Source organism: Drosophila pseudoobscura, chromosome 3 (assembly GCF_009870125.1).
Source record: "Drosophila pseudoobscura strain MV-25-SWS-2005 chromosome 3, UCI_Dpse_MV25, whole genome shotgun sequence".
Lineage (NCBI taxonomy): Eukaryota > Metazoa > Arthropoda > Insecta > Diptera > Drosophilidae > Drosophila > Drosophila pseudoobscura.
In genome coordinates, this window is record NC_046680.1 from 14273816 (window position 1) to 14297640 (window position 23825).

General features: G+C 50.2%; 8 protein-coding genes across 14 annotated transcripts; 4 read left to right on the plus strand and 4 right to left on the minus strand.

Annotated features, from left to right (window-relative positions):
• Positions 1 to 165: 165 nt before the first annotated feature.
• On the minus strand, positions 166 to 1181 carry LOC4804646 (lysozyme P). The gene has a single exon (XM_033378887.1). The coding sequence runs from the start codon at positions 779 to 781 to the stop codon at positions 326 to 328; it is 456 nt and encodes a 151-aa protein (XP_033234778.1). The 5' UTR covers positions 782 to 1181; the 3' UTR covers positions 166 to 325.
• Positions 1182 to 1295: 114 nt separating this feature from the next.
• On the minus strand, positions 1296 to 4752 carry LOC6898582 (major facilitator superfamily domain-containing protein 6). 2 transcript variants are annotated; one of them, XM_015184589.2, is made up of 4 exons: positions 4632 to 4752; positions 3062 to 3307; positions 2857 to 3002; positions 1296 to 2795 (listed from the first exon to the last, which is right to left on the minus strand). In XM_015184589.2, exons 2-4 carry the CDS (start codon positions 3120 to 3122, stop codon positions 1383 to 1385), a joined length of 1620 nt encoding a protein of 539 aa, XP_015040075.2. In that variant the 5' UTR covers positions 3123 to 3307; positions 4632 to 4752; the 3' UTR covers positions 1296 to 1382. The 2 variants fall into 2 exon arrangements, with proteins under 2 accessions (XP_015040075.2, XP_002138602.2); XM_002138566.4 differs by lacking the exon at positions 4632 to 4752 and adding an exon at positions 4000 to 4061.
• On the plus strand, positions 4161 to 7691 carry Tsf3 (Transferrin 3). Its single transcript, XM_001361139.5, has 4 exons — positions 4161 to 4708; positions 5375 to 5742; positions 5805 to 6107; positions 6171 to 7691. The coding sequence occupies exons 1-4, from the start codon at positions 4618 to 4620 to the stop codon at positions 7551 to 7553; spliced, it is 2145 nt and encodes a 714-aa protein (XP_001361176.3). The 5' UTR covers positions 4161 to 4617; the 3' UTR covers positions 7554 to 7691.
• Positions 7692 to 7904: 213 nt separating this feature from the next.
• LOC4804649 (transcription initiation factor TFIID subunit 11) lies at positions 7905 to 11632 on the plus strand. Of its 2 annotated transcripts, none has more exons than XM_001361140.4 (3): positions 7905 to 7975; positions 8379 to 10430; positions 10489 to 11632. In XM_001361140.4, the coding sequence occupies exons 1-3, from the start codon at positions 7937 to 7939 to the stop codon at positions 11524 to 11526; spliced, it is 3129 nt and encodes a 1042-aa protein (XP_001361177.3). In that variant the 5' UTR covers positions 7905 to 7936; the 3' UTR covers positions 11527 to 11632. The 2 variants fall into 2 exon arrangements, with proteins under 2 accessions (XP_001361177.3, XP_015040076.2); XM_015184590.2 differs by lacking the exon at positions 10489 to 11632 and having other exon boundaries at positions 8379 to 9873; positions 9947 to 10126.
• A 301-nt stretch (positions 11633 to 11933) lies between these two features.
• On the minus strand, positions 11934 to 16074 carry FLASH (FLICE-associated huge protein). Of its 3 annotated transcripts, XM_015184591.2 has the most exons (5): positions 15906 to 16074; positions 15653 to 15843; positions 14933 to 15589; positions 13877 to 14865; positions 11934 to 13819 (listed from the first exon to the last, which is right to left on the minus strand). In XM_015184591.2, the coding sequence occupies exons 1-5, from the start codon at positions 15963 to 15965 to the stop codon at positions 12237 to 12239; spliced, it is 3480 nt and encodes a 1159-aa protein (XP_015040077.2). In that variant the 5' UTR covers positions 15966 to 16074; the 3' UTR covers positions 11934 to 12236. The 3 variants fall into 3 exon arrangements, with proteins under 3 accessions (XP_015040077.2, XP_001361178.4, XP_033234775.1); XM_001361141.5 differs by having other exon boundaries at positions 11934 to 14865; positions 15906 to 16073; XM_033378884.1 differs by lacking the exons at positions 15653 to 15843; positions 15906 to 16074 and having other exon boundaries at positions 11934 to 14884; positions 14933 to 15170.
• A 26-nt stretch (positions 16075 to 16100) lies between these two features.
• On the plus strand, positions 16101 to 17357 carry LOC15382885 (uncharacterized). Of its 2 annotated transcripts, none has more exons than XM_015184593.2 (5): positions 16101 to 16287; positions 16356 to 16500; positions 16567 to 16692; positions 16756 to 16905; positions 16967 to 17357. In XM_015184593.2, exons 1-5 carry the CDS (start codon positions 16181 to 16183, stop codon positions 17174 to 17176), a joined length of 738 nt encoding a protein of 245 aa, XP_015040079.1. In that variant the 5' UTR covers positions 16101 to 16180; the 3' UTR covers positions 17177 to 17357. The 2 variants fall into 2 exon arrangements, with proteins under 2 accessions (XP_015040079.1, XP_004444266.1); XM_004444209.3 differs by having other exon boundaries at positions 16107 to 16305.
• A 55-nt stretch (positions 17358 to 17412) lies between these two features.
• Orc3 (origin recognition complex subunit 3) lies at positions 17413 to 19954 on the plus strand. Its single transcript, XM_001361142.4, has 4 exons — positions 17413 to 17541; positions 17606 to 18391; positions 18463 to 19694; positions 19752 to 19954. Exons 1-4 carry the CDS (start codon positions 17515 to 17517, stop codon positions 19846 to 19848), a joined length of 2142 nt encoding a protein of 713 aa, XP_001361179.2. The 5' UTR covers positions 17413 to 17514; the 3' UTR covers positions 19849 to 19954.
• ValRS (Valyl-tRNA synthetase) lies at positions 19865 to 23815 on the minus strand. Of its 2 annotated transcripts, none has more exons than XM_001361143.4 (6): positions 23683 to 23815; positions 23419 to 23620; positions 23128 to 23295; positions 21804 to 23066; positions 20629 to 21658; positions 19865 to 20561 (listed from the first exon to the last, which is right to left on the minus strand). In XM_001361143.4, exons 2-6 carry the CDS (start codon positions 23599 to 23601, stop codon positions 20059 to 20061), a joined length of 3147 nt encoding a protein of 1048 aa, XP_001361180.2. In that variant the 5' UTR covers positions 23602 to 23620; positions 23683 to 23815; the 3' UTR covers positions 19865 to 20058. The 2 variants fall into 2 exon arrangements, with proteins under 2 accessions (XP_001361180.2, XP_033234776.1); XM_033378885.1 differs by having other exon boundaries at positions 23687 to 23769.
• Positions 23816 to 23825: the final 10 nt, after the last annotated feature.

Sequence of the window (23825 nt, forward strand, 5' to 3'; positions counted from 1 at the left end):
GAAACGACGGATCGTTCTCCATCTCGAATACCCAGGTCTGGTTGCCAATGACGATGCGGCAGCGATCCACTTCCTCTTTCATGTAGGTGGTCAACAGACCGCCGTCGAACAGGCATCTCGACCTTGTCGTAAGAACTACCAACACAAAAACTAGCAGATCAAAAATCAATTTTTGGCGCATAAAAATATCTTCTAAAAATTAGTTATATGCTTTTTTTTATCAGAAATCCAATTTGTGGGTACATTTTCTGTAAAAACTGACTAAATTCTATGGTAATTTCTGTCTTTTATCACATATGTACATACATATATGTTATTATCAATGTCATCCCGAGTTCCTGTATCTTCTTCTGAAGCAATGGTTCACATTCGGCTTGATTCCCTGGCAGCGGTTATTCCATGCCACCCATGCGGAAAAGCCCTGCTGGCGTCTGATGTACTTGGCGCAAGCAATGGAGTACCTGATGTCGTCGCTGAGCAGCAGACGGCAGGGCAGACGACAGAGATCCGTGGAGGGGCGACCGTCCGCTGGCTTGCACCAGTATCTATCGTTGATCTGGAAGAGACCCCAGTCCACAGAGCCATCCACATTGGAGGGATTGATGGCTTTGCTGTTGAAGGAGCTCTCGCCCTCCACGAGGCAGAGCCAGTCGGGCAGCTCGCCGTAGGGCACACCATACCGATAGAGCTGGCGGGCCAGGCTGCACCTTCCCACCTGGCGGGCGCTGGCCAACGATGATAGCCACGAAACCAATAGCCCCAGCAGCCACAGCACCTTCATCTTCAATCTGCATGAACTGTGGGCCCCTCTGGGCTGGCGACCAGGCTTTTATAGCCCCACAGCGCGTTCTGAATGATTACTTAGGCGCTTGGGCCACTCACTCTGACAGCTCTGAAGGGGGCCCACACTCGAGCATAAATCATGAACACTGGACGGCAAAGTGGGCTAAGATCTGCATGGCATAGGCACATCCAATGTGATGCGGCTCCCCGAATCCGGCTGATCAGTGTTACATTTGGGTTGGACTTTCAATTCTCGAGCACCAGCGAGCGATCCAGCCTGTTTTCGGTAAAATATGGAGTGGGAATTGTGTGCCATTTAAGCCGAGAGCATCTGCCGCCTGATCGACGGGGCCCAGTTTCACTTTCAATAAATTCTTTTGTTTCCCCCATCTAGATCGTATGGTGTTATTTAACAATAATGACAGCTGGAGGGGGCTGGAGCACTTGAGATAGCGTCGCGTGTGCTCGCACGAAAAGTTGAGGGAAAAGTCATTCAACTTTTGAACAACATGTTTCTTGTCAAAAGTTCGTACAAAAATATGCAACAAAATACATACAAAATATCTTAAAAATATATAATATATAAAGATTATCTTCGGTTATCGCATGTCCTGCAGCTCCCGTGGTGGCGGATACTTTGTCTCGTCCTGACCCTGTTCCGTGGGCTGCTGGTAGACTTGTTTCGGCAGGAACTGCCGCTTCCGGGAGGTGGGACGCACCAGGATGTGGGCTACACAAGTGCATATGGCGGCAATGGCAAAGTACTTGAAACTCTCTCGACCCCCGAGCCGCTTGAACATGAGTCCACCGATAAGAGAGCCAATGGAGAAGCCGAGGCCATCGTCCATGCCGGCCATTAGGCCCTGAACCGTGGACGAGGTTCCTGGCGGCGCCACAGCCGAGGCATAGGCTACGATGCACGTGTAGCAGAGGGCATAGGTGATGCCTTGGAAGAACAGCTCCACGCCCACCAGGTACCAGGGGTTCGGGATCCAGGCAATTAGCGACAAGCGCACCGCATAGAAGAAAAAGCACATGCTCATGCAGTGGACGTAGCCGAGCTTCTTGATGATCTTGCCGCTGTAGAAGAAGAAGGGCACCTCGCCGGCCAGGCACTCGGCAGCCACCACCAGGCCCTCGATGAGCTTGATCTGATGCATATAGCCGGTCTCCTCGGCCACCTGTTCCACGTGCCAGAACATGAAGTAGATGATGAACGAATCGATAATGCCCGCTATGGTGGCAAACACCAGGAAGACGACAATCGGTGGCTGTCGCACCAGCTGCCAAACATCCTTCGCAATGGTATCGGAGCCGCCCAGCTTGGGCAGCTTCAGCTTGGACACGCTCACCAAATCCAGCGTGCTGAACACGCACATGATGATCAGAGCGGGGGTCAGGCTCTTCACGGCATCCGCGGTCCATAGATCGACCACAATGCCAGCCAGCAGTGCGGTGGCCCCAAAGCCAATGGTGCCCCACACCCTCTGGGCCCCGTACTTGTCCTGTTCTTCGTCGCCCAGCAGATCGAAGCAGCAGGCATCCGATATGGAGTTGGTCACATTGAAGCCAATGGTTCCAATGAACAGCAGGAGCACGTACAGCCAGAACTTTCCATTCCCAAAGATGCAGCTGTAAGTGTGCTGCAACTCGCAGTAGACGGTTGTCCCACTGATCTGTGAGACGGAGTCGAGGCTGCACATGTGGTGGCTCTCATTCCCGTGCTGAATGTTCTGGCTGAGATTGAGGCCCGCCGCCGCGTCATTGGCTACAACCAGAGCCTGAAAGCCTTCGCATTCCGCCTGGTACACCATCTGGCAAAAGGCGGGAGAAGAGAGCACCTCTGGAGGGCACTCCATTGGTGCATCCAGCAGGGTGACATTCCACTTGGCACTGCCCTCGTCCAGGCGTATGACATGAGTTCCCAATGGCTCACTGGGCAGGAAATAGAAGCCAGCATAGGCCAGCGTCATGACCAGGATCAAGGTAATAAAGATGAACTTTCGCAGGCGCTAAACGGAAATCATTAATAGGGGATTGTCTGGAATGGTTAGAGTTGATCCTCTGTCTTACCGTGAAATAGTCCGCGAGGAAACCCACCAGGGGCTTGGCCAGGACGTAGAGTATGGGCAAGACGGCCATTATGTATCCCATCACATCCGGAGGGACTCCAAGCTGCTTGCCAATCACCAAAAGCTGCGGCAGAATGGGCCCCATGGCTACGAACGAATCATTGAAAATAGTAGATGAAGTCTTTATGGACTAATCTTCCACTTACCCGCCATAAAGAAGAAAAAGTGCGCCTTGATGGGCAGCAGGCGTCGATTGAGTCGCCCCATTGTCCAGTATATTAATAGCTATCTCGAAATGGTCAAATTTATCACAGTTTTACGGCAGAATCATGTCTGCTACGTGCAATCTTTTGAGTGAACTCCGGGTCGGGTGTCTCCTTCTAGCCAGATAAGACCATATTTTGTGCACTTGCCGTCTTCGACGTGGGTCGGGCTCTGTCTGCTCGGGGAGTCTGTAAATATCAAGTGATGTTGGATGTAAATTAGATCCCTGCTAAACGATATCTAATCTCAGTCACCACCCAGCCACCGCGATAAGCAAACGTCTCCAGACACATTATGGATAGAGCTGTAATCGGCAGCATAAAAGCCAGATACGAGAGCATAGGTTTGAACTATACTACCATTGCCGCCTATCTATAAGACGTCGCCAAATCTTATCTGCAGATGGTAAAGATTTTAGGGTCCCATTATAGAACGCGGGGCAACAATGTTCATTCGTTCAGCCCACGATTAAATGCTTATAGATACGTATGTCTACTCGTATGTAAGTGCTTATAGTATAAACCGGTTTACAGACCCACCAAAATCGCACACTTGACACACAAAAAAAACAGCTTACAAAAGCCGGCAAAACGAATTAGAGGGTGCCTCTTCCAAAACAGATAATTAATCAAGTCGAAAAAATACACAACAAATATTGGAGGGAGTTACGGACAAAAAAGCCAATATGTGAAGCACCTATCGAAGGCGAACAAAGAGAACTGGAAGCAGGGAAGCCATAAAAATGCGATTTGGTTTGATTTGATTAAGTTGTTAGAATCGCAAACAATGGTTTTAGATTCTCAACAGCTCTATATTTATGTAAATCACTCGATTATTATTTTTTTTTAACAATGTAAATAAACTTGATGAAAGCACCCACAGCTCTGAGGTCTGAGATCAATTGGCTGGCCCTTCGTACGCTGAGAACTGCGGCCACCGACTGAAGAAGTAGCAGCAGTCCCGTTGCAGGGGGACTGATAAGTCGGCTCTGGCGATAAGGGAATCGACTGGTGGTAGTAGCAGACATATGTACATATATTGTCAGAGCGCACACATAAGAGAGCGGCCAAAGTGCCTCTTTCATCGTGCGGTATTTCCCAGATGCTAACGCTAATAGATCTGGCATATCCAAATCCCCGCTTGACTCATCACCATCACCATCCTAAGCTGTGCGTAGTACAGCCTTAAGCTCGTGAGATCCAATGCGATCGGATCGAAATCAAGTTTTTATCGCCACAGCTGACAGAAACCAGGCTTCAGTCGCCGCTGATCTTCCATTGCGAGTGGTTCGGTTCGGTCCGGCCTGTAGCTTTGACTCGTATTCATTCGTATTTATAAATAGTCGATTGCATGCTTACTGAGCTCCAAGCAGCTCAATCCCGAGTGACGACAGTGCAACAAATTAACTAAATCTCAACCTCTACGCGGCACTCAAGTGACAGGCAATTAAGTGACAGAAAACCTCTGCGACGACATATACATATCAATAAATTTAATAATGCAGTTGCTTACATTTATGGTCGTGGCACTGATGATTGCGGCCTTCTTATCAATATGTTTGGCTGTGGCACCGCCCGATGATGGGAAATGTAAGTTGATTAACACCAAGGGGCGTATACGGTTGGGCAATGGGTCTGGAAATGAAAACAAAAGGGAATAGGGAAAACTGTAGTTAAATATCAAGACAATAAACCATTACAACAGTACCCTAAATAAACCTGAAATAAAGTTGGTTTTTAATATTCAACCTCCAGTAAATGCCGCCCTTTTCCTTTCTGTTTAGCCAATTTTCGCAAGTCCAGTACCAAGCGAGAGAGCAGCGGCTGACCTTGGGGGTTTCAGTTTCTGGGTAATCGAAACCCGCTAGAGATAGTATCTGGCCCCTCCTCCTACACACACTCACACACACCTAAAAGCCGAACCCCAAAAACCTGTCCCCCTGCCAACCTTGAGGCGAATGCTCCACTGCCCAAAATGCTCTATCCAGATCCCCCATGAACGTGACGCCACTTCGCGGGTTTATGCCAATTCGAGGAACGCATCAACCTGCAAAAAGTTTCCCAGTTTCGATGCTGAGGGGAATTTATAATTTCCGAAAACTGCATACAAAAGAAAAAGATAAAGATACAAAAAAAACCCTAAAAATACGTATAATCATAATTAATGCCGATGGGGGGAAACGGGTTTTTAGCGAATTATATTAAGTATATATACTAAAACGTTAACTAACCGCTAACTAACTGTCAATCTTTTAGTGCGGGTTTGTGTGGTAGAGTCGCGGGGTAAATATCAAAAAACCCCTAAGTTCTGTCCCCTGCTGGAGGCCAAGAGCAACATCGAGTGCGTCATCGGGGTGGACCGGCTGGACTGCGTGCGGCGCATACACAAGGGAACGGCCCACTTTGGTGTCCTCACCTCGGAGGATCTGGTGGCAGCGCGATGGGCCAGCGTGGAGATACTGGTGGCCAGCGAGCTGCGCTCCCACGAGTCCAACTTTGAGTACGAAATTGTGGCGGTGGTGGACAATCAGGCCAACATTCATACGGTCCACGATCTGCGCGGTGCGAAGCTGTGTCATCCCGGCTATGGTTTGGGCAGCCACTGGACGGAGGTGTTGGCCAATGTAAGGGATTCTTGGACGATAGATGGGACACATCTTCATGGAAGTTTTCTTTTAATTTGCAGTATTTTGAAGCCGCTTTGGTTTCCAAGACATGCGATCCAGAGCTGACGGTCACAGAGGATCGGATAGCGGCCTCGTCGAGATACTTTGGGCCCAGCTGCAAGGCTGGTCCCTGGGTGCCCGATCCTAAGCAGGATCGCATCCTCAAGAGCCGCTATCCCTCGCTGTGCCAGATGTGCTATGATCCCTACAGCTGCGACCAGAACGACAAGCACTGGGGCCGACGTGGAGCTCTCTACTGCCTGACCAGTGGCGGCGGCAGCGTCTCCTGGGCCCGTCTCGACGATGTGCGGAGTCACTTTGGTGTGAGTACTGGAGGAAAGCCATCCAAATTTGAGATATTTTGCCAGATCTCGTCTATCTTTTAGTTCACGGGCATAGGAGCGCAGGCGGATGCGTCGGAGTACAGCTACCTCTGTCCGGATGGGCATCTGCAGCCCATGAATGCGACACAACCGTGTGTGTGGGTGGCCAAACCCTGGCCAGTGGTGGCCGCTCGTCGCACCCATGCCGCCCAGGTGCAGCGCCTGGTCACGGGACTCACCCACGATGAGCCCGACAGCTGGCAGAACGCTCTTCTGAGTCTGCTGGAGACTTATCATGTACTCACGGTGCCGCTGGACAATGTGATAACGATCGACGACTATCTGGATCAGGCCACGGCCTTCCAGTCGGCCTACAGCTTCCCCGAGTGCAATCCCCCACGGTCCATTGTCTTCTGCACCACCTCCATCATTCAGCACATCAAGTGCTCCTGGCTGCAGGAGGCCTCGCAGGTCTATGGCGTGCAGCCCAACATTCAGTGCGTGCGAACCATGAATGTGGAACAGTGTCTGGACGACACGCGGTTCAAGAGCACCGATGTGGTGGTGGTCGATCAGGAGATGCGCGTAAAGGCCCAGCGGGACTACAATCTCGTGCCGCTGCTCTACGAGTTCGCTTTGGACATGCACGACCGATACGTGACCATGGCGCTGGTACACAAGGACTCAAAGTATCAGAACATCAAGGATCTCAGGGGAGCGCGTGCCTGTCTGCCGTCCTTTGAGGGGGCTGCCCATCTGTCGGTGCAGGAGGCAATTGTTAATGGCACGGGCCTGGTGCATTCGCTGCACTCCTTCTTTCATCGCGACTCCTGTCTGTGGCATCCGCACCACGGAAGAGAATGTCCCATGCACTACCAGGGCGATGAGGGCGCCCTGCGCTGCCTGGCCGAGGGCGGAGATGTGGCCTTCCTCAGCTCGGATGTGTACAAGAAATATGCGAGTGGCAACATGACTGCCGATTGGGTGACGCGTGGCAGCCACAAGGATTACCGTGCCCTCTGTCCGTATGGGGGCATTGAGAGGCATTCGAACTTTGAGTTCTGCTACCTCCATTGGACGACACGAGGCCACCTGATGACGCACAATTCGTCACTGCCGCGTCGCAATGAGATCTACAATTCGCTGCGCGACATGGACCAACTCTTTGGCAGGAAATACAAAAGCGAGACGCGTCCTTTCACCTTGTATGGCATCTTCGACAAAAGGAATAACATAATGTTCCGGGATACCACGGATGGGCTGCTGGGCCTCCAGGAGCTGCACAGGGACAATGCCAAGCGCGTGATGGAGCACATCTACGATAGATATGCCACCACGCAGTACTACAGCAGCAAAGATGAGAACGGAGCACAGCGACACAATAGCAGTTGCTTGCTTCTTTTGTTGTTAGTGGTCCTCTGGCCGCTGTGGCGAAACTTTTCTTAGTCAAGAGCACAAATCTAATCTTATTTATTGATGTGATATTACGCTAAATTTGTTTTAAGAATAACATACTGACCCGACCTGTATCACCCGATGTTGTTGCTCTTTTTGAAATTGCGGTTTAAATATGATTGAAACCTATCGAAACCTATCAATTACTCACCAGTTGCATCAGCTGTTCATCAGCTGTTCATGTTATTGCTGCTTTTTTTGTTATTGTTGCTATGCACTTGGGTTTGTTGTTGCCAAGGAAACAGGAAAAATTTGTCACAACTCAAAAAGAGGATAGTCTGCATTGCAATTGATTAAATATACGTGGCAATTGGCGTTAACTCTATTCACTAAACTTTTAAACTAACCATTTTGAGGGCATTGGGCGCTATAAAATGTCTAAGAATGCAGCGCGGACAAGCAGCAAGACAAATGTGAGCCGATAAATGCAATTAATAAGACAACGCTTGCACGGTTATGCTTTTAATTGATTATATTACACATATACATTAATTGGCACTCGAGAGATATTCACAAGTTCACTCAGTACATTTACGTTTTATCCATCTTCACCTGATTGATTCACTGGGTTATTTTTGCAAGTATCGCCATTAAGCTCACAGCAGAAATACTGCTGCCACGCTAGCACAAGAACACATACGCATATTAATAATGCAGAGACTTGTCAATCAATTAAAATTAATAAAAGAACACCGACCGATCGCACCCACGACACATCTTTTGTTTGGATTATGCCAGTGCTGCACAGCAGCCAGTGTTGCAAAATCTTCAGGCACTTAAAATTAACAGTTAAAATTGGAAATTGAAATTTTTTAGCTCCGAAATGAATTGCCAAGGAAAAGCACCAAATCGCAAGCTGCCAGTGGGACAGGCGCAACCACAAAGGACAGAAAACCAATGGTCAAACAACCGGAGAGCGGGGAAGGCGACAGAGCCCTAAAGAAGCCCACAAAGACAGTGGCAACAACATCCACGAGCAGAAAACCTGCAGTGCCATCAAATGCGAGCAGAATCAAAAATAGGGATCCTGCCCAGCCTGCCAAACGGACGACCCCATCGCCTAGTACATTGCCTGCCGGTAAACAGCAGCCCCAGCCCGTAAAATCCAAGCCGAAGTCCAAACCAAATGCCGTGCTGGACACATACCACAGCGTGACGGTGGCATCGCCGCCACAGAAGCGTCGAGTGCAGCCAAAATCATCAACAGAGACATCCCCGGAGCCAGAAAGAGCTCCACCCCCGCCCAGAACGCGCACATTTACACGCACTTTAGACCCGGACGAGGTAAAGGTACTCAAGAGGGAGTCGGCCAAACAGAGGAGTGAGATCGAGGTGGGATCACTGCCTGTGAAGCAACCGGTTGCCTTTGAGGTTAAGTTTGAGGAGCCAAAGAAAGCAGACAATGAATCGGACAACTATTCCGATGACTTTGAATCATATGAATCGGACTTTGAGACTGGTTCCAGCACACCCGAGGAGGAAGCGGACGATGATGACGATGATGACGACGTGGACGATGATGGTGATGAGGAAGAGTCGGAGGAGCCAGAAGAGAAAAAAGAACAGCCAATGTCAGAGCCAGACGTCGTCGAAGAGGAGGAGGAGGAAGACTCTGAGCCCACACAGAACCCCATCACAGTGATACATCGGGACAAGGAGCAGGATCGCAAACTAGACTCTGGCCACTACGACATGCACATGCGCCGTAATCCGATGCTGGCGGAGCTCAGCTCCCAATCCACGCAGCATCAGTGCGATAGCTTCGATACCAACTCGATGGCCAACTCGGAGCAGCTAGACTCTGGCATAAGCACAACGGGCCTGGGCCTAGAGAAAACCCCAAGCGGAGAGTCAGCGTCCAATGTCTACTACGGGGGTTATGCCAACTTTGTGTCTCATCCTGTGGAGTGCCGCCGCGGCAAGGAGCTTATGCGGAAGTTGCGATTCGACCACCTAAACTATCGTCTGTTCGAGATGAAACCGCTGAGCTACGAGGGATACATGCAGAGCTACGGGAAGCTGAACACCTGCCAGCTGGCCACTCAGACCCAATCCCCCTACATAGACGCTGAGTGCCAGACCCTGGAACTGCACAGTCGCAGCAGTTGGACCCAGCATCCGCCCCACTATGGCGGCCAAATGGTGCTCAGCTGCAGCGGGGATGCCGAATCGGAAACAATGCTGAAGCGACCTACAGATGACTACGAAACGAGCCTGTCCCGCTTGGAGCAGCTGCATCGCCTGGAGCAGGATCGTACACAGCAGCAACAAAGACTCCGCCTGGCCAAGCCCACGGACTTTGAGCGTCTCGGTACGTTCCTTCACAAGGCCTCGCGTCTGATGGTGAAAGTTCTGAATGAAAACGTGCAGCATCGTCCCAACAGCCCGCACCACCTTCCCTTGCAGACTGGCCTGTTGAATGCTCTGCCCGTGCGCCGCATCTTCGGCAGCTCTGGAAACGGACAGCTCGTGGTCACGGTGCACGAGTGCCCGCCGCAGAGCAATGTCTACAGCGAGGACTTTGCCAATTTGCTGATGGTTTGGTCACTGAACAGCCCCGCCAAGCCGCTGCGCCTGCTGTCCACCTGGGCGGAGGTTTGTCGCGTGGCCTTCTGCAGTGAGGCGCCGGACATAGTTGTGGCGGGCCTCAGGGACGGCAGTGCGGCCATGTGGGATTTGCGCGAGACCTACAGCTATTGCTCGAAGCTGGACGGCCACTTGACTCACTTTGCTGCCACCCAGTCGGTGGTGCCGTCGCTGGGCCAGGCGACTGCCTTGGATCTCGGTGCCATGGTGGATGTGCGAAGCTTTCGAAGCCAGCCCAAGACAATGGCAGAAGGATTGCACGCCACCCACAAGGAAATTCAGGTGAGAGCAGTTCTCCACTCAGAGTTCTGGATTATAACTTGTGCATATCTTTCCATAGTACGCTTCGCTCAATGACTCTGGTTTGCTGACGATGTGGACGCTGGTGGAAGGCGCCACTGCCGCTGGTAGCTCTGCCAGCAATGAATACAGCTCGCCATGGGCCAGGGTGAAGCTACTGCAGAGCGCCAGCTGCGACCTGAGGGGCTACCTGGAGCGGCGTCTGCTGCGGAGCAACCAGAGTGCCTACGAGAAGACCAAGTCCCTGTTTCAGGGCAACATCTACAACGACGATCTGCTGAGGGAGCTGAACGAGACGCAGACCCTGAGCACGGCTCTGCAGGGCCAGGGCTTGCAGGGGCTGCGCTTCACCAGCATCGACACGGGCAGCGATCTGATCTATGTGTGCAGTAATCGGAACTTTGTGCTCTGCTGCACGCGCAGCCTGAAGACAGAACGCTTCAGCCGTATCGCTGTCAACGAGAGTCGCTTCTTGTTCCCCACCTCGCTCTGTGTCCTCTCCAACGAGAGCTTCGTGGCGGTGGGTCTATCCAACGGCTCCGTGATGATACTCAATTGCAATCAGCGACAGAACCAGCGTCAGAGCCACAAGAGACCCACCACTGGCATGCCACCATCCACCGCTGATCACGATCCGGACATAGGCAAATCCTGTGCCATTCAGAACATCATCCTCAACGAGCGTCGCTCCTTCGAGCAGCAGATGGATGGAGCTCAACTGGAGGGCAGAAGCTACGATCTGAGGCCCGATACCGCCCTGGAGCTGATTCGGCAGCCGCGTCGCTCCTACGAAATGCGCATCTTTGATCAGCAGCTTCTCCTCAGCGGCAGTGGGCTACGGCAGCACCTTGTCCAGGCTCTGGTCCTATCCAATGATGGATGGCGTCTCTCCGCCCTGGCCAATGGATCTGTGCGCACCTACGACTTTTACTTGGACAAGGAACTCCCCCAGGAGCAGTCAGGGGACAGCAGATCCCATATTATGGACATAGCCGCCGCCCGCAGCTCGGGCAATGAGCAGCATTTACTGATCCTCGACAAAGGTGGACAGGTGCAAATGCATTCACTCGACTCGTAATCTGTTGATTATTTTTTAGCTATTACTTTTATGCGTTTTTTGAACCTTCGAGCAAAATAAAGTTTTAGATGCAATTAAAATACATCTACGTATGTACATACATGTATATGTTTGGCTAAGATTAATATTATTTGGATTTTCGATTGTTTTATAGACCTTGGACCTCGGGGCCACGCAACTAACGAGTCTTGACATGCCCAAGCAACCTATATTGTTTTTTTAATATTTTTGTGGATTTCTGCCTCCCCTACACGAGCAACGCAATAACATAGAAAAGGGAAAGGAAACGAATAACGGACTGACAGAATTAAGGGGGCAAGAAAAGACAAAGCGCATAAGAGTATAAGATACGCAGTCAGTAGACGATAAAGCCAGAACACAATAAAAATAATTTTACGACAGGTACATATTAACTTAAAGTCCCTTCATGGGTATTTTCATTCTTATACTCCAAATGTTTTAAAATATTTTAACTTAAATCTGTTTAAACGTTATGGTGCTTCAAATTACATTAAAAGGTCCAATAGTTCAGGGAAAGCACATTACAAATTTCAATCAAAGATCTGAATTGGTTTGTCCATACTTATATACTAGTACATATATCGTTATCTTATTGCGATAGTCAACAATTCAAAACATAAGAAGAAGAGAAGAACAAATTCACTTAATAACTCTCCACTTCTACTACAAAATAATGAAATAACAATTGTTTAGGTTTCAGCACTCTTTTCACCATCATCTGGTGGTACAGGGGATGGGCGCGGTCGTCGTCTGCGTCGCGATACACGCAGTACGATCTCATCGTTGATTCGCTCAAATTGATAGTCCGTGGAGCCCATGGAGCAGCGTTTGGTCACCACCGAGGTGTCACTGCCGAAGCTACGATTGAAACTCTCGTCTAGCGTTTCATCAATGGTCACATTTTGGAGGGTCACAGATGCCTCGTTTCCGAGTGCAACCGGCGGCTGGGACGGTGGTGGTGTCTGCGGAACAACTACTTCGTCCGTCTGCATATCCGCGAGCAAGTGGATTTTGCGTTTTTTGAGCGGAGTCTTCTCGACTCTCAGTTTATCTGGTGTCTTCATTGGCGTGGTTTTTATGCCCTTAGTCGGGGACCTGGCTGGACTTAACTGAAGGGGAGACTCGGTAAGCATTTGAAGCAAATCCTTTTGGGGCGACTTTTGGGCTTTGTTGGAGGTTGAAGTGACTTTTGTCTCGTCCGGCGATGTCTGATGCAATTGCTGTAATGCCATTTCAATGGTGTCCTCTGCGAGTGTGAGGTTCGGATAGCTCGTATTGTGGGCACTCGGCACTGGCTCCTGCTCTCCGGTCAACTCATTCATGGCCGCCTCCAGAACCATATCCTCACTCTTATCGGTCTTTGTTGAATCTGGCAGAGCATACAAAATGTTGGAAGGCTTGGAAGTGGCTGCCACAATAAGAGAATCGTGTATAGATCCGTGAGGTGGTAGTATAGGAATCTCAATCCCAGTCGATTGAACTGCAGTTGTCCCAATTACAGGAGATTCATTCTTTGGTTCGTTAAGTACAGATACAGGAGCCTCAGGGGTCTCCATAGCAGAAATCTCCACAACAGGAGTCTCATTGTTGGTTGCATAAACTACAGCTACAGGAGTCTTAATGATAGGAAAATCAGTAACGAGAGTTTCCTTAACAGGAGTCTCAGTCACAGGAGGCTCCTCAATGGCTGGAGTCTCATTCTCTGTCTTTGTAACTGTCGTCTCAATCACAGGTACCTTAACTTCAGGAGTCCCATTTTCTGATCCGTGAGTTGAACTTACATTTGTTTCAATCGCAGGAGTTTCAGGTAAAAGTACTGTATTTATAGGCGTCTCAATTGCAGGAGTTGCATTTAAAGGAGTCTCAATTACAACAGTTGCATTCACAGAAACCTCAGTTTCAGGAATATCTTTCTCTGATTCAGGATCTGCTATTACAGTAGTCTCAATTGGAGGACAATCGTCCTCTAATCCGCCAGCCGTCACCTCATGTATAACAGTTTCCTTCTCAATCTCCATATCTTTAACAATCTTAACCGATGCACGTCTTTCTTTCTTGGGAATCTCTTCGTTTTCATTCTTACTATCAACGACTTTTAAATCCGGCGACTTTGAGCTGACATCTGTATTCATTTCTGATAAACCGTATGGAACATCGACGGTTAACGCAATATGCTCAATATCCACTATCACTGGCAATCGTATAACCTCAATTATTTCGATGGCTTCGGTAACCTGAATGGGGCAATCATCACCTAAAGGCGCATTCATGGCTGTAAATTTTGTCGGGGTTTTAATATCTTCTAATGATTGATTCGTAGTAATCTCACTGGGACGTATTGGGGTGGGACAATCATCACCTAAAATCGCATCCGTACATTTGGTCGGGGTCTTAAAGTCTTCCAGTGCTGGCGGATTGTGAGTCACTTCTCCTGTTGCTTCTTCAACGGCATCTTCCATTACTTCAGCACTTGGTGGCACTGACATAGTACTTAGAGTTTTTTCCTTTTCTTCCGATTCGGGTGTAAGATTTATGCTAGAGGTTGCGATATCCATTGAATTTTCTCCGTCCTTGCTGTCAGATTCGCAGATTAATTCCGTTTTGAGTGTAGAATTGATGCCAAGTGTTTCGATGTCCATTGGAATCTCTTCGTCTTTGCCTGGAGCTTCGGGTATGGATTCCGCTTCCAGGCAACTCTCTTGGTTTTTGTCGGGAACTTCTGCATTGTATTGATTTTCATTCATCTTCTCCATTTCCTCTATCGCCTTTGCCGGCTTACAGTCCTCTTTTGGACGAGTAATCACTTCCTCCGTATGATCAACGATACAATCGTCTATTGAATCTATTTTGGGAGTATCCAAATCTTCAGGCTGTTCCTCTGTCAACTTTATTTCATTCTTTATAGGAGAATGCTGCTCGCACATCATATCTAATCCGGGTATTTGCAGTTTATCTAAACTGCTGGCCCACGAAAACACTCCAGCTGTTGGTCCAACTTTCTCCAGGGTCTCTTGTGCAACTTGTGAAAATGGCAGACTGCAGCCTTTGGCTAGAGGATTCACCTGGAAGTACCCTTCAACAACAGCGTCAGTTATGTCTGCATTTTTGGCGGGCTTGTCCTCGGCGATTGCCTGCAATTTGTTTTCTGGTGTGTAAAGCTTTACTGGCGTCGCTGGGGACATATTGGCTTGCATTTTCTTAATCATTTCATAGTTGGGACTGGCTAGAACTTGGTCGTCTGTCTCCTCGCCGAAGAGGGTCGTCACTGTGGCATCTTTCTGTTTTCTTTTGGAGCGATCGTTATCCGGCTGCCGAGCACTGAAAGAATTGTCAAATGCTGCTATCAATGAAGTTTTGTGCGGAATATAAGCCGTTTTTCGCTTACCTGGGCTTTGTTGATGCAGTGCGGTTAGGGGAGCGCGAAGCACTTCGGCGTTTGCCTGAGCGTTCCTTGCTGTGGCGGCTCCCATGGTGCTCATGTCTGTGGGAGCGTTTGGCGCTACGACTGCGACTGCGGCGTCGCTCACGATCTTTTAATCGGGTGTCAGAACTCCTGTGGTGTTCCTCCTTGGGAGATCTGCTGCGAAATTTACGCTTGCTATCCTTGTTGTCATGCGACTTGGACTCTCCACCTGTAAAGCTCTTTTGGTGATGAATTTTATCAATTTTGTTGGGATCATTTTTGAATTTGTTGGTCACAGTGTCCGCCAGTTTGTACACAGAGTCCTCCAGCTTATGCCTCTTTGGATCCTTAGAATCAGTCTTCAATTTGTTGGCCACAGGTTCTACCAGTTGTTTCGGTCTTTTGTGGTCTGTATTCTTTGACTCAGTGCCGACCACAGTTTTGAATCTGTTGGTCACGGGCTCTGTCAGCCTGGGTCGTTGATTCTCGTGGTCTGTATTCTTGGAATCATTGCCGACCACAGTTTTAAACTTGTTGCTCACGGGCTCCGACAGCTTGGATCGTTTGTACTCGTGACCTGTATCCTTCGGATCCTCATCAGCTCGCCCGCGCTTCCGCCTGAAGCATATGTCGTCTTTCCTTCAGCAAAATGTAATGTAAACATGTTATGATTCTTGGACTGAAGGTAACCGGAATACTTACTCCTTGCGCAGCTGCGTAATCATAGACTCCTTCCTTTTTATTTCCGATTTAGCAGTGTCCATGAGGTTCTGTAGATTGACCTCCATAGCTTTGATCTTCTTGTTGAGCGCCTTATTTTCCACCTTAAGGCACTCGATTTCGGCCTGTGCGCTTTTGCATTTGTTCTCCCAGGCCTGCAGTTCCTTTGATTTCTAGAAGATAATAAACGTTACAGACAGTTTCCTGGCCAACTGGAATGGCACACCACACGCACCTTTTCCTCGGCATTTTGAAAGTCGTCCAAGTCGCCGTATATATCGTCATCGCCCAACATTTTAACAAATTAAAATGCACGAGTAGCAATTTGCGGAGGAAAGTCACAGATGTTGTGAGATGTTGTAAGTGTTGGCTAACTCACCAGAATTACGAATTTACTTATGGGCAGCACTTTTCCCGGAATGGAAATTTAAAATTGATTTGCAGTAGTCAGTGTTTTATTTATCATTAAACAAAAGCACACAAACAACAATAGCTCAAACCCACAAAATAATGGATGCGTATGCACATACACGTTTCTACAAGAAGGAGAGGAGGAAATTCTCGTTAATTACATACTTCCTGACAGCCGTCCTTCTCTTTCTATCGGCGGTTCAATGGTATTACATTAATGAATTGTAAGTATGTCAGGTCTTTGGCGATTTCTTTTACCCTAGCTTTCTTTCAGGGACAAAGCAAACGAATTCTTCACTAAAAAGTATTGGGTGGGCAGCATATTCTTCGCAGTCGGACTAGTACTGTTCGCCGTATTCATATTCTTCGAGGCTCTGCGCTTTACAGTGCCTATCAATTGGATATTTGCCATCGTTATAGTAAGACGATCTAGTATTATATATATATTTCCAAAGAAACACACCTGTTTCCAACTGCATTTCCAGCTTGAGTGTGCTGTCATGGGAGTGTCTTCTCTGGTGGTACGTCACCAAATGTACCAATTAGTGCTGAGCTTAGTCGTCTGGGCAGTAGTTCTGGGGGTCTTTCTTCTGTGCGGTTCCTATCTACCGGTGAGTTGGCTGCCACGGAAGTATTCTTTATGACAATCAATCCTGATCTCATCTCTTCCTTAGCATGATATAACACTGGATATTGTGGTGCTGTTTGTACTCGCCATAGTTGCTCTCATTGGCGCTATGTACTTCCTAATGCTACACATCGTGACCAATATGCCATATTCCTTGTTAGTCCATCGAGCCTTTGTTTTGGGCAGCATCTGGATGGTAGGTGGAACTTATATTTCCACTAGGAGTAGTCGTTAATTGATGCTCTTACTCCCTACAGTTTGTTATGTATCACGCGCAGATTATCAACGGCGGAAAGTTTGCGGAAATGCGCACCAAGGACTATTTACTGGCAGCTCTGATGCTCTTCCACGACTTTCTGTTGATGTTCATGCCATCTTTTCATTTGGCCTCCAAATGGTCCGATTCCTGCGATCCCAATGTAAATCCCAATGCAACGAAAAGGCTTGTATTTATAAATGACCCATAAAAAACAACACTTACGCAAGAGGACTAAAAAGGACTTATATTTAAGAAAAGCAAACCATGTCGAAAAAGATTGTGTGAAGATTTGAAAATTGCGCCATACACTAATTGATGGGTAGCACTGCACTCAATTACATTAAATCGTATTGCAGCCCTGTCCGACGTTTGGCGCAATTCCGGCACAGCTGCTCATTGGTTTTTATTTATTTCACTTTTTATTTGAATGCGAGTGCTGATTCGGTGAATAAACTAAAATTGGCACAAAGCTGACCTAAACAAAAATAAAAAACCAGCAGTTATCTACTGTAGCATATCATTCGTAATTTCAGTTGAACTGTAGCTATGGACCCCACAATATCTGTTTCCAAGGTGAGCTGCGAAAATCTTTCGTTGAAATAGGAAATGAATATCCTTTTATGTCTTACCCGCAAAGGGCTGTTTTGTCTACAAAAATGGAGCTACGCGTGCCGGCAAGAAGGCTTCCAGCAAGCGAAAGAGGGCCACTGGAGCCACGAGCAGCCTGCTCGGAAAGGAGGTAATCGGGCAGCCCTTCTACGATGCCTACGTCCAGACTTGGAGTCAAATGAATGAGCACATTAATCGCTTACAGCAGCAGAGCTATGCCCGCACACTCGGGCAATTGGTGGAGTTCGTGGTAGGCCAGGGGCAGATCCAGGATGAAATTCTGCCCACAGCAGCCCTCCTCACAGGCATCAATCAGCCGGATCATCTCAGTCAGTTTGACACTTTTACCCAGCGCCTGCATGCCCAGAAGGCGGCTCGTGTCTGTGTGCTGCAGTCCCGGGATTGCCCCACTCTAAAGGCAGCCATCGAGGCCATGGTCTTCAGCCTGATCGAAGGCGAACAGGACCCAGAAGACGAGGAGGAGGATGTAACCGATCGGGATCGAAAGCGACTGCGACGCTCTCACTGCACGATAAAGCAGCTTAACTCCTGGTACACCAATAACTTCCAAGCGGAGGAGGAGAGGAAACGCCAACTGGTTGTCATACTACCCGACTTTGAGTGCTTCAGTGGCAACGTCCTGCAGGACTTCATACTCATACTCAGCGCCCACTGCGGCACACTTCCGTTTGTTCTTGTCCTTGGCGTGGCCACAGCGATGTCGGCGGTGCACAGCACCCTACCCTACCACGTCAGCAGCAAGATCAGGCTGCGCGTCTTCCAAACACAGCCAGCACCCACCGGCCTGAACGAGGTGAGATCTCGATCTGTTCCATAGATTCCATACAATTTAATATTTCAATTTGTTATTTTTGGACTGCACAGTTGCTGGACAAGGTCTTGCTCTCGCCTATGTACTCGTTTCACCTGTCCGGCAAGGCCTTCAAGTTCCTCACGCACATCTTTCTGTACTACGACTTCTCCATTCATGGGTTCATTCAGGGCTTCAAGTACTGCCTGATGGAGCACTACTTTGCTGGTAATGCCTATGCCCTCTGCACGGACTACAGCAAGGCACTAAATCGCATTAAGCTGTTGACGCACGACGATATGGAGACCATACGACGTCTGCCCTCGTTCCGGCCATACGTGGAGCAGATCAACGACTGCAAGCGAATCATCGCCGTCCTCACCGACGATGACTACCTAAAGAAGAAGCTGCCGCAGCTGCTGCGTGACTGTCTGCTCCACTTTCTGCTGTTTCGCAGCACGTTGGAGTTCTTTACAGAGCTGGTGGGAGATCTGCCGCGCTGTCCACTGGGCAAGCTGCTGCGCGAGCTCTACGTCAACTGTCTAAACAGGCCGATCACCGCGTCCCCGGAGTACAAGGAATGCTGGCAAATGCTAAGCTTTCTGTCCAAAGAGGAGTTTGTGGCCAAGGTCAACAAAAGTCTAGCCCGAACGGACCACTTTTTGGTGGAGGAAATCGCTCCCCTCGAGCTGGGAGAGGCCTGTATATCCGTTTTGCGGCCCCAGCTTCAGAGTGTCCGACAGCTGCTCGACGACGTGGTCATGGGCACCCTCGAGATGATGCCAGCCATGTCCACTGATGAGAGCAGGCCTGCACCTAGTTTAACGCAAGTCGCATCGCGGCAAGAGCTCAAGGCACAGCTCCTGCAGCGCAGTCAGGAAGAGAGACACCAACAGATTCCCACCACGGAGTTTGCCCGATCCGTGCAGAAGGTGCTCGAGCACATAGAGACGCATCTGGTGCGCGGACATTTGCGGGCGCTCTCAGAGGCTCCACCGCTCCACGAGCTGTTTGTGTTCAGCGACATCTCCATAGTGCGCCGTAACATAATTGGTGCCCCACGGGCGGCCCTGCACACGGCCCTCAACAACCCACACTTCTACATGCAGTGCAAGTGCTGCGAGCTACGCGAGCAAACGCAGCTCATGGGCACCCTGCCCGATCTCTCGGTGGTGTACAAACTGCACCTGGAGTGCGGCCGCATGATCAACCTGTTCGACTGGCTGCAGGCCTTCCGCTCGGTGCTGCATGCCAGCGAGGATCCGGACGGAGAGGTGGCCCAAGAGCAGATCGATCCGCAGATACAGTGAGTCTTAAAATCTCCTAGATCTCACATTTTTTTAAACTCTTTTTACCTTTCCAGGGCACGCTTCACGCGCGCTGTGGCCGAGCTTCAGTTTTTGGGTTACATTAAAATGTCCAAGCGCAAGACGGATCATGCCACACGCCTCACCTGGTAGATGCAACAGCATTGGGGACTTTCTCTCTCTTTTATTTATAAATTGCTCGCGTGGTACGGAATAAATACATATTTTTCTATGGGCATGCAAGAAATGTCTTTGAGAAGCAAGCGAGTAGCACATTTTTTTTATAAACTGTATCTGGGGACAGGCGTCCGTCCCTTAAATATCAACAAAATGCTCATTCCAGAGAGGTAGCTTCCGCTCTCCTCACATCAGCTTTAGTGTCTCAATAGCAGCCGTAATCCGCTCTATCTCCGCACGGGACTCAGTGAGTTTCGTCTCATTGGCCGTCTGCACCTCGGCGGGCACCTTGGTAGCATAGTCGGAGGCCTGCATAGCCTGGGTTAGCTTGCCAACAGTCTGGACCAGCTGATCGCCCTTCTTCTGCAGCTTGGCGATCTCCTTGTCAGCCTCCACGAGGCCTTTCAGCAGCAGATGCACCTCGCACTGGCCCGTCACTGTAAGGATGGCGCAACCGGCCGGAGCAGGGCTATCGAAGGCCACCTTGGAGCAGTAGGAAATGGTGGCCAGATCGCTGGCATAGCGTTTGAGTATTTCGTTGGGCGTGGCATCTGTGCACACGATGTACGCCTCCGTCTTAGTCTTGTTGGGCAGATTATAGTCGGAGCGAGCGGAGCGAATGATGCGTGCCGCTTTCTGGACAAACTCCACATCGGATTCGATCTTTGCACTGCGCCAGGTGGTGTTGCCTTCGAGGAACATAAAAAAAATCTCATTAGTAGGATAACTAACCAGATTCTGGCGGAGATTACTCACTTGGATAGCTGGCAACGCAAATGCTTGGCGCGGGATTCGCACGCGGCAGCCGCTGATACAGCTCCTCCGTGATGAACGGCATAAACGGCGAGAGCAGCCGCAGACCAAAGTCTAAGCAGACGTAGAGGGTGCGCCGCGCTTCGGTTTGCTGCTGCTCGCTGCCGCCCTGGAAGATCGGCTTCAAACACTCTAAATACACATCGCACAGATCGTACAGCCAGAAAGCGTAGCAGGCGCTGGTGGCGGCGGCAAAATCGTACGACTCGAAACCCGTATTGCAGGCCTCGATGGCGGCCGCTAGTCTGGACAGGATCCATGCATCCATTTGGTTAACGGCATCGGAGGCGCTCAAATCGGTGCTGAACTTCTCGTTGCCGGTGAAGTAGAGGAGGGCAAACTTTGTGGCATTCCACAGCTTGTTACAGAAGAAGCGGTAGCCGAGGACACGATTTATGTCCAGATTGATGTCACGCGCCTGGGTAATGTACGCGCAGAGGGCGAAACGCAGGGCATCCGATCCGCACTCGGGTATGCCCTGAGGGTAGTCCTGCTTTTGGTCGGCCTTGGCCTTCTCAATCTCGCGCGGATCCAGATTGGAGCCAACGAGCTGGGCGTGCAGGCCCTCCAGCGTGATGCCCAGAATCACGTCCATCGGATCGATAACATTGCCCAGGGACTTGGACATCTTGCGGCCGTGGGCATCGCGTACCATGGGATGTAGATATACCTCCTTGAAGGGCAGCTTGCCCAGCAGCTTCTGGCCGAAGAAGACCATGCGCGCCACCCAGAAGAAGAGAATGTCGTGGCCCGTCTCCAGCAGTGATGTGGGATAGAATGTCTGCAGGTCCTTGGTGTTGTCCGGCCATCCGAACACCGAGAAGGGGAAAATGCCCGAGCTGAACCATGTGTCCAGCACATCCTCGTCCTGCTTCAGCACAATCTTACTGGCATCCACCTTGAATCTATCGGCGGCCTTGCTCAAGGCCTCCGCCTCGCTGCGCGCCACAATCCAATACTGTTCGTCGTCGCTCTGCAAAAGAATACAAAAGGATATACCAATAATAAAATACAGAGCGGAGAGGAGCTTCAGATTACCACTCCACCAAGAGCAGGCTGGACAAGAGATCGTGAAAGATTAGCTCCTGATGAATGGGTTCCTGATTGGGTTTTCTTACCGTTCCGGTTTGAATGGAGGGATCGCTGAAGCTGACGTGGTAGGCGGGGATGCGATGGCCCCACCACAGCTGCCTGGACACACACCAGTCCCGGATGCCATCCATCCAGTGGTACCAGGTCTTGGTGTGGTGCTCGGGGATGATCTTAAGCTCGCCGGAGCGTACGGCTTCGGTTGCCGAGGCGGCCATGTCCGAGCAGCTGACATACCACTGCGGTTTGATGAGGGGCTCGACCACATCCTTGGACCGACTGCAAATGGGCACCACCATGGGATTGTTGATGGTCTCGCGGTAAAGGTTAAGCGTCTTGAGCCGCTCCAGGATCTGCTTGCGGCACTGGAAGCGCTTCATCCCCGTGAACTCTCCATAGTCGCCGATGATGAAGCCGTCGTCATTGAAGATCGTGATGAAGGGCAGGTTGCAGCGCTTGCCCACCTCGTAGTCGTTGGGATCGTGGGCGGGGGTGATTTTCACGGCGCCCGTGCCGAACTCCATCTCCACAAACTCGTCGCACACAATGGGCAGGCGGCGTGGGCAGAAGGGATGAACCACAAACTTTCCGTGGAGATGCTTGTAGCGCTCGTCCTTGGGATGCACGGCCACAGCGGTGTCACCCAGCATCGTCTCAATGCGCGTGGTGGCTACAATGATCTCCTCGTCGCTGTCCTCCACCTTGTAAGCGAATTTTACGAGCACTCCGAACTCCACCTTTTCGTCGTAGCCGGGAATCGAGAGAAAAGTGCGTCCGGGTATCTCCACCTTGTCCACCTCAATGTCGGAAATGGCCGAGCGCAGGGTACATGACCAGTTAACCAGCCTGGAGCTGCGGTAGATGCTGCCCTCCTCGTGCAGCCGCACAAACGCCTCCGTTACGGCGCGACAGAGCTTGGGATCCATGGTGAAGTTGACGCGCGACCAGTCGTAGGAAGAGCCCAGCGACTTGAGCTGATCGTAGATGCGCCCACCCTTCTCGCGACGCCAGTCCCAGATGCGCTCGATGAACTTGTCCCGGCCCAGATCGTGCCGCGACAGCTTCTCGTCCCTCCAGAGCAGTTTCTCCACCACCACCTGGGTGGCTATACCGGCATGATCGCAGCCGGGCACCCACAGAGTGGTGCGTCCCTTCATCCGATGGTAGCGCGTGATGGCATCCTCGATGGCGTTGGTCAAAGCGTGGCCCAAATGCAGAGATCCCGTCACATTCGGCGGCGGTATGATCATCACAAATTTTCCATTGGGATTCGGCGAATCGATTGAATCGCGCTGTAGGGAAGAGGAGTGTCACTGTCAGTGTCACGGTGGTTTATCAATGGTTTCGTCTCACCCCGTATTCGGGCGTGAAGAAGCCCTGCTTCTCCCACCAGCTATACCACTGGGTCTCCACGAACCGTGGACTATAGGCATCTGGCAGCGGATCGCTCAGATCTTTCTTCTCCCCGGGTGCTGTCTGCGCCGTGTACACAGCGGCCTCTTTAACCTCTTTGGTCCGCTTCTGTAATAGCAGAGCAAAAAATTAGCTTTCTCCACGAACAATAGCCCCAATTACCAGATAGCTGTGCTCCCCATTCACTTTTTCGCACATAACCTAGTTTCCAGTGCCGCATTTTGTACGTACTTCGGGCTTCTCCTTCTTTTCGGCTGCCGCTGGAGCTACTGCCGCCTTCTTGTCCAGTTTCGCCTGCAGTTTGGCCAGCTTCTCAGCCTTGAGGCGCTCCTTCTCCAATTGTTTGGGTGTCTTAGCAGGATTGGCGCTGCCGTCGCCGGCTTGCTGTTGCTTCTGCTGTTCCTCCTCTGGCATGGTTTCGTCTAATGTTGGGCTGTGGCAATCAATACCAGGATATTCTGATGCAATTCTGATTGGATTTTTGTTATTACTCACTTGCCTGGAGTTGGAGAAAAAACAGATGAAAACGTGTGCAGTTTTCGAAATGAGTTATCGTTATCGGCTCGATAAGTTCTGGTATTAAAAGAGATCACGTTTTTAATACTATTTTCTGCAAGGTATTTCGTGCCGTTTGGAAA

What these genes read in the sequence shown, in the direction of transcription:
- LOC15382885 (XM_004444209.3), top strand. Translation starts at nt 16,181, where the DNA reads ATGGATGCGTATGCACATACACGTTTCTACAAGAAGGAGAGGAGGAAA. An exon ending in TGTGCGGTTCCTATCTACCG is followed by an intron (nt 16,693 to 16,755) that starts GTGAGTTGGCTG and finishes TCTCTTCCTTAG; the next exon opens with CATGATATAACACTGGATAT. An exon ending in TTTTGGGCAGCATCTGGATG is followed by an intron (nt 16,906 to 16,966) that starts GTAGGTGGAACT and finishes TACTCCCTACAG; the next exon opens with TTTGTTATGTATCACGCGCA.
- ValRS (XM_001361143.4), bottom strand. Translation starts at nt 23,601, where the DNA reads ATGCCAGAGGAGGAACAGCAGAAGCAACAGCAAGCCGGCGACGGCAGC. An exon ending in TCTTCACGCCCGAATACGGG is followed by an intron (nt 23,067 to 23,127) that starts GTGAGACGAAAC and finishes TCTTCCCTACAG; the next exon opens with CGCGATTCAATCGATTCGCC. An exon ending in CCTCCATTCAAACCGGAACG is followed by an intron (nt 21,659 to 21,803) that starts GTAAGAAAACCC and finishes ATTCTTTTGCAG; the next exon opens with AGCGACGACGAACAGTATTG.
- FLASH (XM_001361141.5), bottom strand. Translation starts at nt 15,965, where the DNA reads ATGTTGGGCGATGACGATATATACGGCGACTTGGACGACTTTCAAAAT. An exon ending in ATTACGCAGCTGCGCAAGGA is followed by an intron (nt 15,590 to 15,652) that starts GTAAGTATTCCG and finishes ATTTTGCTGAAG; the next exon opens with GAAAGACGACATATGCTTCA. An exon ending in ACTGCATCAACAAAGCCCAG is followed by an intron (nt 14,866 to 14,932) that starts GTAAGCGAAAAA and finishes CAATTCTTTCAG; the next exon opens with TGCTCGGCAGCCGGATAACG.
- Tsf3 (XM_001361139.5), top strand. Translation starts at nt 4,618, where the DNA reads ATGCAGTTGCTTACATTTATGGTCGTGGCACTGATGATTGCGGCCTTC. An exon ending in ACCGCCCGATGATGGGAAAT is followed by an intron (nt 4,709 to 5,374) that starts GTAAGTTGATTA and finishes TCAATCTTTTAG; the next exon opens with TGCGGGTTTGTGTGGTAGAG. An exon ending in ATGTGCGGAGTCACTTTGGT is followed by an intron (nt 6,108 to 6,170) that starts GTGAGTACTGGA and finishes TCTATCTTTTAG; the next exon opens with TTCACGGGCATAGGAGCGCA.
- Orc3 (XM_001361142.4), top strand. Translation starts at nt 17,515, where the DNA reads ATGGACCCCACAATATCTGTTTCCAAG. An exon ending in CCACAATATCTGTTTCCAAG is followed by an intron (nt 17,542 to 17,605) that starts GTGAGCTGCGAA and finishes TTACCCGCAAAG; the next exon opens with GGCTGTTTTGTCTACAAAAA. An exon ending in CAGATCGATCCGCAGATACA is followed by an intron (nt 19,695 to 19,751) that starts GTGAGTCTTAAA and finishes TTACCTTTCCAG; the next exon opens with GGCACGCTTCACGCGCGCTG.
- LOC4804646 (XM_033378887.1), bottom strand. Translation starts at nt 781, where the DNA reads ATGAAGGTGCTGTGGCTGCTGGGGCTATTGGTTTCGTGGCTATCATCG.
- LOC6898582 (XM_015184589.2), bottom strand. Translation starts at nt 3,122, where the DNA reads ATGGGGCGACTCAATCGACGCCTGCTGCCCATCAAGGCGCACTTTTTC. An exon ending in CTTTTTCTTCTTTATGGCGG is followed by an intron (nt 3,003 to 3,061) that starts GTAAGTGGAAGA and finishes ATTCGTTCGTAG; the next exon opens with CCATGGGGCCCATTCTGCCG. An exon ending in TCCTCGCGGACTATTTCACG is followed by an intron (nt 2,796 to 2,856) that starts GTAAGACAGAGG and finishes ATTTCCGTTTAG; the next exon opens with CGCCTGCGAAAGTTCATCTT.
- LOC4804649 (XM_001361140.4), top strand. Translation starts at nt 7,937, where the DNA reads ATGTCTAAGAATGCAGCGCGGACAAGCAGCAAGACAAAT. An exon ending in GGACAAGCAGCAAGACAAAT is followed by an intron (nt 7,976 to 8,378) that starts GTGAGCCGATAA and finishes GAAATTTTTTAG; the next exon opens with CTCCGAAATGAATTGCCAAG. An exon ending in CCACCCACAAGGAAATTCAG is followed by an intron (nt 10,431 to 10,488) that starts GTGAGAGCAGTT and finishes ATCTTTCCATAG; the next exon opens with TACGCTTCGCTCAATGACTC.